We start from the raw sequence: 13,817 nt of genomic DNA on the forward strand, positions 1-13,817 counted from the left end.
CCAATAATCATTCCAGTCAAAGTCACTTATATCACATTTCTTCCGCATTCTGATACTTGTTCTAATCAACAATTGAACCTCTTTACCATGTCGGTATGCTTTTGTGCATTGAGTTGCTGCCACATGATTGGCTGATTCAATATTTGTATTAACAAGCAGGGGTACCTAATAAAGTGGCCAGTGAATGTGCATTGTGCCACTTATTGCTTGGGAATAAATATCTTTAAGAACAAAATTCTTTACATAATAAGAAGGCAACAATGTGATTAAAAGAAATGTAGTGCATATATATACTGGAAAGAAAGTTCCTTTCATTGCCATTCTCCACCACCACACTTACCCACTTTTCTTTACTTTGTAATGCATGTATACAAGAGTTCAAGATGGGATTCTTGTCAAGCTGTCTTTAGGGCAACAAAGAGAAGGGTGTTAACGTAACTTTAAAAAATGAATTATCTTTCTAGCCAACATGCACATCTGTGCTTATAATTATGAGAGTCAAGGGTTCCAAAATAATTCTGAATCATGTGTGTTTTACACAAGAAGGAACATTCTGGCATGCTATATGTAATAATATGCACACAGCTCCTACATTTCTAATATTCATTTCTGTTTCTTTTACCTAGTACTTTTAAGCTGTATTTCATTTATTTTGTTATCCATATACAAGAAGCTCTTTTCCATATTTCTTCTGGTTCTCTCTGAGTCCTGTTGCTATTGTTCATTTTTACTTTATTTAGGCGGGTCAATATACCACCTAACTCCAAAAAACTGCAAAAAAAAGTCTTATGATCATTTATTGTACTATTCGATATGGAGAACAACGTATCAAAAGTTGGACAATTTTGACACATGGGAAAGTCTCCAAAAATGACATCAAAAAGCAAGGTAGCAGCCAGCAGAAAACTGTCAAAAATCTGACTGATAACCATCAAATTACAAGTTTTTTTAAACCTGATGTTTTAATAAATGCTCTTTTCATCAATGTTTTTCAAATAACAATAGTTCCTGGAATGGAAGTTGCATTTGTACTGACATCATGACATCATCAATGACGTAATCAAAGGACAACTCTGGTATTAAGTACTGACGACATGACACATAATATGCTACCTCATGGCTTCTCAGATACAGTCTTGTTCATCATCCCCTTCTATCACTGGCTCATTTGTCATATTGTCACAGTTGCCATCTTGGCAATCTCCACATGCACTGGTGCATTCCAGCCCATGCTTTCTGCAGAAACACTTTAGCATATTGCACCCTCCCGAACAGTTGCCATGAATCATCTGAATAAGTACCTCTGGAGCAGGCCTTTTGTCTGTCATCACTGGAACGAGCTTTTCCCCTTCTACCCTGCAACACCACTCAGACGGCTCCACTTCATCACTACAGACCATCCACTCTATAACCTGGTAGTGAGTCCGCAGGGAGTCAAATTTGCAGGCCAAGGTGGTTGGTGGCAGTCTTTCAGGCGTGACGAAAGCCTTAGCTCTCGCAACTTTCTTGCAGAGAATATTGTATCTGATAGATGCCAAGGAGTCATTCTGATTTCCATTGAACAATGCCACCATTCCCTACAGCCATTGGTTTCCACAACATGCTAACTTTGCTTTGGTGAACAGAACGCTTTCGAGCAGTCTCTGATTCCCTCTTCTTTCTTGATGATTCTTTGGAACCCCAACTTCTTTCTGATCCTAAGTACTCTGGACATTGAGTCACATCTGGTAAAGACATGGAGAAACAATAGATCATTACAAGCTGCTTCTCCGAGTATGTGCTTAAGGATCTTGATATTATAGGCATTCGATTTCGCCTTGTCTGAGCAGAAATAGAGTTCAGTGCAGTTTGTTCCCACTACATGGTAGAGCAAGAGAACGAGGAGATCTGTGTCTTCTCCAACGAGGGTGGTAGATTTGAAAGCAGACATGGTGACAGCTGTTTTTGCGATCTCAATGTCGGCATCTCCTTCAGCTTGAATCACTTCGCAGCCTCTCTGTCGCAAATGTTCCATGATGAGCTGGATAATTACCTGCTTGTTTGCCTCATCGACAAGAAGTCCTCCTTTCTTCCAACAAATTTTGTCACCCTGTAATGTTCACCTTGTTCGCATTCAAATGTTTACTTCAATGCTGATGAGGACAGTCCTTTATGCTTAGCCCAACCCCATAACCAACAAACACTACAGTGGCTCTGGCATAGTGTTTGACAGTGAATGAGGCATAGTTATCTGCAGTTGAACTGTAGGTGCACCCCTCCGTCTATTTTAAGCGGTGCAGAAGTGATCACCCATGTAGAACATAGCGATCTGTCACTGGGACCGTCTGTGTCACAGCATTGTCCAATTTGGAGGTGACATAGTTCTTTATCACTTCTGCCAGTTGTGGCTTATCCGGCTGGCGCAAGATGTTCTTTGCTTCAAACAAAGACATCGGATATAGACAGAGTTCATAGTTCATCACTTCATCTAACTGGAGATCACCTGTCTGTGACACAACTAGGAACCTCTGGAATAACAACGCTGGATCTATGGTACGGTCTTCAGCAACTTTGACTGCCTTGTTGGATGCTAGTGTCTTGACCTTCGAACTCCTTTTGTGTGAATACGAGAAAACAGAGTGTCCGTCCATCTTCCTAACTATGTCGTTTCCTATTGTGAACAGGTCATGTACATTGATATTCTCATTGGGAGATTGTTGGTTGTGTCGTTGGGGGAGTCGGAACATATGGAGTCAAAGTCTGAGAGAACAGTGTTAGGGAAACCTAAACTGATTGAAACAATAAGACATTTGGATTAACAGTGACAATAACCATTAAAATACTATGACTACGTCATGACGTCATGACAGGATGTCATAAAGTAATAGTTCATAGTTCTGGCGATAAAACACACCCTGCGGGTATTCCCATTCCCATTTTATACCACAATTATGGCACTACCGTTGTTAGAAACAGTGAAATATAGCAAAATAAGATGCCAATGATTCATTTCATTGGCGGCCGTTTTTTTTAACATCAGATATTTTTACTTTCCCATGCTCTGTTTCTGTCCAACTTTTGATATGTTGTTCAGTATGTCTGAAAGTACAAGAAATGACCATAAAACTTTTTTGCAATTTTGATGGGGTAGAGGTATTTTGGCGCTTTATTGACAGCATTAGTTAGCCTTCTCTTGCATGTATTTTTAGTTTTTTCTCTTGTTACTTTATTTTCTCATTTCAGTTCTACTATGTCATTTTACCTTCAGCTGCAGTAGCTTGCAATTCTTTCCATTACCTAATCTTTTAATTATTTTATATTCTTATTTCAGATTTCTGGCAACTTCAGTTACTTACTTTTCTTCAAAATTCAAAGTAAATTTATTTTCGAAGTAAATACAGTACATGTCATCAAATAAAACCCTGAGATTCACTTTCTTTCAGGCAGACTGAATAAATCCAATAACCATAATAGAATCAATGAAAGACTGCATCAGCAGGGCAGACAACCAATGTAGAAAAGACAAACTGTGCAAATACTGAAAGAAAGAAAAAAAGAAATAATAATATAAATAATAATAAATAAATAAGTAATAAGTATTGAGAACATGAGAGCAAGTGTCCTTGAACGTCTGTCCATCGGTTGTGGAAACAGTTCAGTGATGGGGTAAGTGAAATTAAGTGAAGTTAAGCCCTCTGGTTCAAGAGCCTGATGGTTGAGGGGTAATAACTGTTCCTGAACCTGGTGGAGTGGATCCTATACTACTTCATGATGGTAGCAGCAAGAAGAGAGTAAGTCCTAGGTGCTGGGGCTCCATAATTATAGATGCTGCTTTCCTGCAACAGCGCTGTGTGTAGATGTGCTCAATGGTGGGGAGTGCTCTACTTGTGATGGACTAGACCACATCCACTACATTTTGTAGGATTTTCCATTCAAGCGCATTGATGTTTCCACACCAGTCAATATACTCTCTACTGCACATCTATAGAAGTTTGTCAAAGTTTTAGATATCATGCTGAATCTTCACAAAATTCTCAGGAAGTGAGGCACTGCCGTGCTTTCTTCATAATTGCACTGATGTGCTGGACCCAGGACAGATCCTCTAAAATGATAATATCAAGGAATTTAATGTTGCTGACTCTCTCTACCTCTGATCCGCTGATGAGGACTAGCTCATGGACCTCCGGTTTCCTTCCCCAGTAGATGCAAGTATTATGGTTAAAGCTGAGAACTTTCTTCTATATCTTAACATTCTTATAATGAAAACTTGCAGTGCCTAAATAATATAGGTTTACTTAGTTTTCCACCATTAACTTAGAAAAATTAATACAATGACTAGTATTCAAATAAGTATTTCCATTCCTCCACAGATTATGATTTTTCTAGAGACTTATCCTATTTTAATAGTCAAAGTTGGACTAAATAAGCAAGTAACTGTCAGTGACTTGATTATGAGTTTCTGTATTCTCACAAATGGAGATACTTCCTACAAATAAATACTTCACCTTGCTTAAGATCTGGTAGAAATAATTTGAAATCGTATTTCAACAATGTTTTAAATAATTACTAGGGAGAATTGCCATCTAAATTAGATGGTAAGAAATTATTCCCAGTATCAGACTACTTCTGTCTAATAGCTTGCCTGTTGAGCTTTTTGGTGTATCTTTAATCAATGAATGTAAGGGATGTCAATAACATGTCATCAGGAGCTGAGAGAGTTAACACAACTGCATGTTAGGTTTGGCAATGTATGGAACAAAAAAAGGCCATTTAGCATAGGCAATTTATACCATGCTACTTTTGAGTCCATGCCCATCTTTCCTCAGCTAAATCTCTTAGCATATTCCACAGTATTCTCTTTCTTCATCTGTTTGTCTAGACTATCCTTGAATGCCATAGTCATAGTTTTGCAGCACAGAATTGTGCTCTTTGGCTCACCATGTTCATTCCAAATTTTCAGCCCAGCACATCCATTCTAACCTTTTAACCTGTTAATATATGATCATGATCATATTTGTCCATAGTAAAGGTAAGTCCTTTAATGCTGTACCTACTTATGAGTCTGTTTAATTGTCTCTAAAAATAGTGATAGTATCTGATTCCACTACATTCACTGACAACGCATTCTGTATATCAACCACTCTCTTTGTAAAAGAAAAAGACATTCCCCTCTGATCCCCTTTAAAACCCCTTCCTTGCACCCAAAAGCCATGCATTTTTGTCTTACATACCTCTACCACAGGAAAAAAGATTATGAATATCTATCCTATCTACTGCTCACATAATTTTATTCATTTCTACCAAGTTGCTCTTCAGCTTCCTTCACAAGTCCAGCCTATCTAATCTCTCCAAAAGCCAATGCCCACCAATCTAGGCAACATCTTGGTGAATTTTCTCTTTACTCTCTTCAGCACAGCACTACAATTCATACAGTGTGGCTATATTACTATCAATAGCACAATCTTTGAGTCATCAGAGAACTTACTTCTCACAACTCCTAAATTCACTTCCAACATGTATATGTGCATCACAAACATCAATGTTCCTAGCACCAGTCATTGTGATACACCACTGCTCACAGACTTCCAGTCAAAAACATATTCTTCTACCAAGGCAATTTTGGATTCAGTTATTCAGATTGTCTTGGATCCTATGTGCCTTAACCTTCTTAATCATCTTACTATGTTAGACTTTGTCAAATGCCTTACTAAGGTCTATATAGATAACATTAACCACCCTTTCTTTGTCAGTCTCCTTTGTTACCTCCTCAACAACTCAATAATTCTACCAAATTATTGAGACACAATTTCCCTTGAGTAAAGCTATGGTGACTATCTCTGATCAGCCTCTGCTTTTCCAAATGTGCATAAATCCTATCCTTTTGAATTTTCTGAAATGATTTTCCACTACTATAACTCTATTGCTCTCAAACCTTTCTGCATTTGTTCCTCTAGTTTCCACTGACTATATGGAGGCCTAAAATATAATATATTACTACATAATAAAATAGCATAGAAAAAGATCACCCTTTCTTATTCCCAAGTTCAAATTCAAGTTTGTTTAATTATCATTCAACCATACATTACCAACAGCACACTGCAAATAGTACATATGATTACAATTTTTTTAAAAAAACATACAGTCACAAAGAAAAAACTAATATAGCCCAAGTCCCTGAGTGCAATGACTAAAGATTGTCCTGGTCCAGTTTGTTCTTCCACTGAGCAAACACGGGTACAGCACTGACATGAGAGGCTAGCCTCTAACACAGCACAACTCCAGCACACCCAGCAGAGGCCCCTGCTCTCTCCCCTGGGCAGCTGCAATAAGCCACTATGTCTAAGGCAACCCTATAACGGAGGGTTAGTCCTTGCCACAACTGAGTCAACGCAGCTCCCACACCACTGGTCTCGCTAATGAACGGACTTGCAGTATTGTACATTATTAATGAAGGGTATAGATAGGGTAAATGCAAGCAGGCTTTTTCCACTGAGTTTTGGTGGGTCTACAACTAGACGTCATGGCTTAAGAGTGAAAGGGGCAAAATTTAAGTGGAACATGAGGGGAAACTTCTTCACTCAGTAGGTCATGGGAGTGTGGAATGAGCTATCATTGCATGTGGTGCTTGCCAACTCAATTTAATGTTTAAGAGAAGTTTAAATAGCTACATGAATGTTAGGGGTATGGAGGGCTATGGTCCCAATGCAGGTCAATGGGAATAGGCAGTTTAAATGGTTCAGCATGGACTAGATGGGGCAAAGGGCCTGTTTCTGTGCTGTATTTTTCTATGACTCTATGATCCTAATGTCCAACAGGGTCTTGCAATCCCAATAAAAACGTTTAAGATAATCACTTGCTCCAGTTGCTGGATTGTGCACCATCTCAGCACAACGGGGCACAACAGTACAGAACAAGTTCAGGAAACAACACCACAATGATTCACAACAAGCCTAGTTCCATCACTATTGAGTAACTTGCTGATGGGATAGTCCTGCAGTACTTGATGTTCTTAGTATCCAGTACTAACTAGTAATCACAAAAGAGATTTACAAGACGAACAAGTGCACCTTTGATTGGACCGCAATCCCACCAGAAGCTCTAGTCATTTAACCTCATTGGGCTGCTCCTCCAGGATATCCCCAGAACGTTCTCCATAATCAATAGTGCGATTCTGCCACCTCTTCAAAACAAAACTGTAAGATTGGTCAGGAGGTTTTCCTTTTCTGAAATCCATGCTGAGAGAGAATAGAAGAATATATTAAATTTTCTATTCCCCTCCTTATTTGGAATTCCATTATTTTTCAAGCTACTAATGTTATAGACATGTCTATATTTTCCTAGATACATTCTCCCTACTTAAATGTGGATATTACATAAATTATCCATTAGTTCACTGGCAAGATTGTTTTTCTAGCAACTTGTTAAATATATGTAGCAGTACCTCTGTTTCCCTTAGATTATGTTAAAGTTCGTAGATACAATCTATTAAAATGCAATAGAGTTCTTGATGATCAGTACTTCATGACCATATGGCTTCATTGGATTCTTGAGTAGATGGATAGAATAAAGTTCTGACAGTTTGGTATCCAGTGTCTGGGAATCCAAATGGTTCAACATGAGGCTAATCAGAATCCTATTTCTTGTACTCCCTTTAAACTCACCAGATCTAATTGAAAATTTTGCCTTCCATCTGAAGAAAAGGTGAATTAAAACACTGTAATGTATTATTCAGAATAATATACAATAGTCTGAAATATCTGCTGGCATAGCACTGCTGAAGTTTTGAGGGTGCCACAGTATCAAAGTTTTACTGTAATTTACAGAACTCACGTTGTCTTTAAAGTTTTCACATACAAGTAGACAAAAGGTGATTTCTTTGTGACATCCCGATACTATTTAGCAACTTGCATTAGATACAGAGGAGCAGTGAAAATCAGTTTAAAACCTGCACTCAAATCAAACTGCTGTTTGATGAATGGTAATGTTAAACTGTTATCTGCAAATTCCCCCAAAAGCATATCCTGTTCATAATTTTATAATGCTAATTGTAATGTGATATTCAAAGTCAAATTGTTCACTGTGAAGCTTCCTCTTCACTATAGTCTCACTCACTAGAATTAGTCATGTGATAATATTTTGGCTCTCAAATGATGATAACAGTTATGCTATGATGTTGTGAACAGTCATCCTTAGGCTGTGGACGTAGGTAGCAATTCTTACATTTGCAGTTCACCCTTAGTTTCCAAGAGAGGAAGTTTCCATGCTACTTGTAAAGAACAATGAGACTTTTTACATATTTTCTGTGACAAATGGTACTTTATTTTAATATTGTTTCTCTAAGATGTCATTACCCCTCTGGTACTGAACTGAATTTTTAGCTTTTGTTATGTAATAGAATCATAGGAAACTATAGCATGGAAACAGGCTCTTTGGCCCTTCCAGACCATGCTGAACCATTTGAACTGCCTAGTCCCTTTGACCTGCAGCTGGAGCAGAGCCCTTCATTCCCCTCCCATTCATGAACCTATCAAACTTCTCTTCAACGTTGAAATCACATGCACCACTTCTGCAAGCAGCTTGGTTCACGTTCTCACCACTGTCTGAGTGAATTTACCTCTCATGTTTCCCTTAAACATTTCACCTTTCACACTTAACCCATGACCTCTAGTTGTAGTCTCACTCAACCTCAGTGTTAAAAGCCTGCTTACATTTACCCTATCTATACCCCTTAATTTTGTGTAACTCCATCAAATCTCCCCTCAAAGTTCTATGTTCAAGGGAATAAAGTTCTAACTATTCAATCTTTCCTTATAACTCAGGTCCTCCAGTCCTGGCAACATACTTCTAAATTTTCTCTGTACTCTTTCAATCTTCTTTACATCTTTTCTGCAGGTAGATGACCGAAACTGCACAATACTCCAAATTAGGCCTCATCAATGTCATATACAACTTCAACAGAACTTCCTAACTAACTCCTGTACTCAGTACTTGGATCTATGAAAGCCAATGTGCCAAAAGCTTTCTTAGTGACCCTATATACCAGTGACACTACTTTCATAGAATTATGGACCTGTATTCCCAGATCCCTTTGTTCTAACACACTTCTCAGTACCCTACCACTCACTATGCAAGACCTACCCTGGTAGATCCTCCCAAAGTGCAACACCTCATTCTCATTTGCATTAAATTCCATTTACCATTTTTCAGCTCCTTTTTTTCCAGCTAGTTTCTGGTCCCACTGCAAACTTTGATAGACTTCCTTGCAGTTTACTACACCTCCATTCTTGGTGTCATTTGCAACTTTGCTGATCCAGTTAATCACATTATCATCCTTAATGACTGATATAGATCAGTCTGATATAGATATGACTGAATATAGATATAGTTAATCACTGATATAGATGACAAACAACAACTGACCCAGCACCATTCCCTGCAGCACGCCACTAGTCATGGGCTTACAGTCAGAGGCAACCACCTACTACCACTCTCTGGTTTCTCACACAAAGCCAATGTCTAATCCAATTCAAAGGTTCAAAGGTCGAATTTAATGTCTGAGAAATGTATACAATATACGTCCTGAAATGCTTTTCCTTCACAAACATCCACGAAAACAGAGAAGTGCCCCAAAGAATGAACGACAGTTAAATGTGAGAACCCCAAAGCTCCCCCCAGCTCCCCCCTCCTGTGCGTAGGCGGCAGCAAGCAACTACGTCATCTTGAATGCCAAGCAACTGAACCTACTTGACCATCCTCCCATGTGGGACCTTGTCAAATGTCTTGCTGAAGTTCATGTCGACATCAGCCACTGCCTTGCCTTCATTAGCTTTCCTGGTAACATCCTCAAAAAACTCTATAAGATTGGTTAGACATGACCTACCACGCACAAAACCATGTTGACTATCCCTAATCAATCCCTATCTATCCAAATACTCATATATTTTGTGCTCTTAGCATACCATCCAATAACTTTCCTCCTACTGATGTCAGGCTCAACAGCCTATAACTTTCTTAGAACCTTTCTTGAACAACTGAACAACAATAGCTATCCTCCAATCCCCCAGTAGCTTGCCTGTCACTGGATGGAATCCGTTAGTCTCGCGAGACCATGGACAGTCTGGAAAGTCTTGCTTCAGTCTCCCCAGGGCAAGTTTGTATGGAAGACCGGCAGTTGCCCAAGCAGCAAGTCTCCCCTCTCCATGCCACCGATATTGTCCAATGGAAGGGCAAGGGCCGATACAGCTTGGCACCAGTGACGTCGCAGGAGTTGCCAGAGCAAGGTTGAAAGCAACATCAGACTGCCTTAGGGACTCCAGCTCTGGATTTGTCCTCAGGGTTTACTCCTGAAGCCTTTCCCATAAGTGGGTATGGCTGCAAGGCAGCGGAGGTTTGAAATCAGAGTTTTCCCTCTCTTAGATGGACTGCCTTCCCAAGCTGATGAGCTCCATCTACCGGAAGCACTGTTTTAAGGTGCCAGTACCCGCCTTCGCCCCTTCTCCTGTCAGTAGAAACAGTTCCTCCGGACTTAGAGGCTAAGCCACACGAGAAGGCCAGGAGTTGGACTTGGTTGTCAGAGGCTATTTGAGGCGCATGCTGTGAGGAGCATTTTTAGATAGTGGGAGCTTGTCCCCACTACCACTCCTTGGCTTGATTTAAATATCTCTGCTACAGCCTCTGCAATTTCTGCACTTGCCTCCTACAGGGTCCGAGGGAATACCTTGTCAGGTCCTGGGGATTTGTCCACCCTGATTTGTCTCAAGACAGCAAACACCTCCTCCTTGTAATCTGTATACAATCCATGATATCACTACTGCTTTGCCTTACTTCTATAGAATCTTTGTCCATCTCCTGTGTAAATACAGATTCAAAAAATCCATTTAAGATCTCTCCCATTTTTTTTATTTGACTCCACAGATTGATTAACTTCCTGATCTTCCAGAGGACCAATCATTTGTAATCCTTTTGCTCTTAACTTATCTGTGGGAGCCCTTAAGATTCTCCTTCACCTTGTCTGCTAGAGCAACCACTTGCCTTCTTTTAGCCCTCCTGACTTCTTTCTTAAGTGTTCTCTTGCATTTCTTATACTCCTCAAGTACCTCATATGTTCCTATCTGCCTACACCTGCTATACACCTCCTTCTTTTTCTTAACTGGGGCTTTAGCTTCTCTCGAAAACCAAAGTTCCCTAAACCTGTTATCCTTGCCTTTTATTCTGGCAGGCAGATACAAGCTTTGTACTTTCAAAGTTTCACTTTTGTAAGCATCCCACGTATCAATTGGGAGGCCTTTGCCAGAAAACAGCCTATCCCAACCAACAGTTGCCAGATCCTTTCTGTTAACGTCAACACTGACCTTTGTCCAATTTAGAATCTCAACCCGAGGACTAGACCAATTCTTTTCCATAATTACCTTGAAACTAATGATCACTAAATGCAGTCTTTCCACACACAAACTTCTATCACCTGCCCATAAAGTCTCACTAGATGAGTTCTCCAGTCTGTCCTGACTAGTGATGTTACCCTTCCCCCTTTAATCCCTCCTGTTCTGTCATGTCGAAAACAGCAGAGCCCCAGAATATTCAGTTGCCAGTCCTGCCCCTCATGCAACCAAGTCCCAATAATGGCTATAATATCATATTTCCGGGTGTTGATTGATGCCCTGAACTCACCTGCCTTTCCTGAAATACTTAATACTTGTTGCATTGAAAATATACACAGCTAAGGACATTAGTCACACCATGCTCAACCTTTGTCTGAGGTCTTAAACAACATCTGTCTCCACAACCACTCTACTGTTTGTTCTGGCACTCTGATTCCCACTCCCCTGCAACTCTAGGTTAACCCCCCCAACACCGCCCCCCCCCCCCCACTGCTTGCAGTCCAAGCAAACCTTCCCTCTAGGATATTAGTCCCTTCCAGTTTAGTTGGAAAATATCTCTTCTGCACAGGTCCCACCTATCCACCCCCCATGAAAGAGAGCCCAATGATCCAAAAAAAATTTGAAGCCCTCCCTCCTAGACCAATTCCTTAGCCACCCATTAAATCTTTTGATTTCTGAACTCACTAGCATGTGCTACAGGCAGCAATCCTGAGATCACAACCCTGGAGGTTCTGTCCTTTAACTTAGCGCCTAACTCCCTAAACTCACTTTGCAGAACCTCATCTCTCTTCCTACCTATGTCATTGATACTGATGTGGGCCATAACCTCCAGCTGTTCACTCTCCCACTTAAGAATACTGACGACACAATCCAAAATGTCCTGGAGCTGGTCCCCAGAGGCAGCATACTAGTTCTCGTCCACATCTATTCCCCTAACTAATGAATCCCCTATCACCACAGCTCACATCTTCTCTCCCTCTCTCCCTTTCCCCCCCAAGACTCAGTGCCAGAGACCTGACCACTGTGACTTACTTCTGCTAGGTCATCCCCCTGGCAGTATCCAAAGTGGCATCCCTTTTGTTGAGGGGGATGGCCACAGGGTTACTCTGCACTGGCTGTTTAACCTCTTTTACTCTCCTGACTGTCACCCAGTTTTCTGTGTCCTGCACCATATCCTGTTTATCAGCCCCCTCTGCCTCCTGAATGATCCGGAGTACATCCAGTTCCAACTCCAGCTCCTTAACACTGAGTGTTAGAAGCTGCAGCTGGATGCATTTCTTGCAGGTGAAGTCGCCAGGGATACTGCCTTCCCACATCCCACAAGAGGAGCTTACAGCTATCCTGCCTGGCATCCCTGCTGATCTAACAGTATAATTATAAAGAAAGTAACAATAATTAAATTGGAAAAAAAATCTACCTACAACTTTTCGCCTTTTCTTACTGAAGCCTTAGGGAGCTAAAGCCTCAGAAATTCCACTCTGTCCTCTTCAACAAAGGCCACTCTGCTTATCCCTGACTTATTTTAATTTCTACTATCTGATGAATCCCAATCTCTGATTGGCTGCTGTTCAAATGCTGAAACTCTCATGAAGCACTACATGTTAATGCTTACTCGCTGACCTGAGTGAATCACCTTTCTCTCACTCCCAGTTGTTGATTCAATACTGTGATTACGTCCTGGTATTGATCTTGAATATCACTTGCAAATTTTAAGGACATGCATCTTATCTAATGTGCAGAAATAGAAATTCAAATATGCTGCCCCAGATGCCATGGCAATTGACTTTCCAAGCCTTCTAATCTTTGGCAACAGAAGTAAACAAAGAATTAAGTTGAGCTTTATGATTTTTTTTGTACAGAGAATTGTGCTAAATTTCAATATATTCACAAAACTTCTGCTTTATTGCATTGTAATATGTTTAATTTCCTATGTATTTGGGTCTATTTTAATTGACTTATATACGAATTCATAGATTTTGATTAAAGTTTAAAATGTTGATATTATTTAACAAGGAAATCCAGGATTACCTGGAAAACCAGGGGTACCAGGACGTCAGGGAATTCAGGTAAGAATCATCTTTTAGTAAAATGTAAAACCAGAAATTAAGAAAAACATTGAAGGTCCGAGTATTTTAAAATCTGAAGTTCATAATGCAATAAATAAGGTGAAGAAAGGAAAGGCAGCAGGTCCTGATGAATTAGTAATAGAACAAATTATTGCCCTTGAAGATTGTGGAATTGAAAAACTTACTGATTTAATCAATGACGTTTATGAGACCGGAATAATACCAGAAGAGATGAAAAAATCAGTATTTATCACTCTTCCTAAGAAACCTGGAGCAATAGAATGTGAATTACATGGGACCATAAGTTTAATGAGTCATATCACCAAGATACTTCTAAGAATTTTGATGACAAGAGCTAAAAGTAAGATACAAGCTGAAACAGGTAAAGAACAAT

At 39.9% G+C, this 13,817-nt stretch overlaps 1 protein-coding gene across 1 annotated transcript in view; it reads left to right on the forward strand.

The window, feature by feature from the left end:
- Nucleotides 1-13,817, forward strand: part of col21a1 (collagen, type XXI, alpha 1) — a 211,819-nt gene that overhangs the window by 106,760 nt on the left and 91,242 nt on the right. Inside the window, exon 13 of the mRNA XM_072280324.1 lies at nucleotides 13,371-13,423. Within this exon, the coding sequence (XP_072136425.1) occupies nucleotides 13,371-13,423 (53 nt within the window). The remainder of the gene's footprint in view (nucleotides 1-13,370; nucleotides 13,424-13,817) is intronic.

This window comes from Mobula birostris, chromosome 2 (assembly GCF_030028105.1).
Source record: "Mobula birostris isolate sMobBir1 chromosome 2, sMobBir1.hap1, whole genome shotgun sequence".
NCBI classification, from domain to species: domain Eukaryota; kingdom Metazoa; phylum Chordata; class Chondrichthyes; order Myliobatiformes; family Myliobatidae; genus Mobula; species Mobula birostris.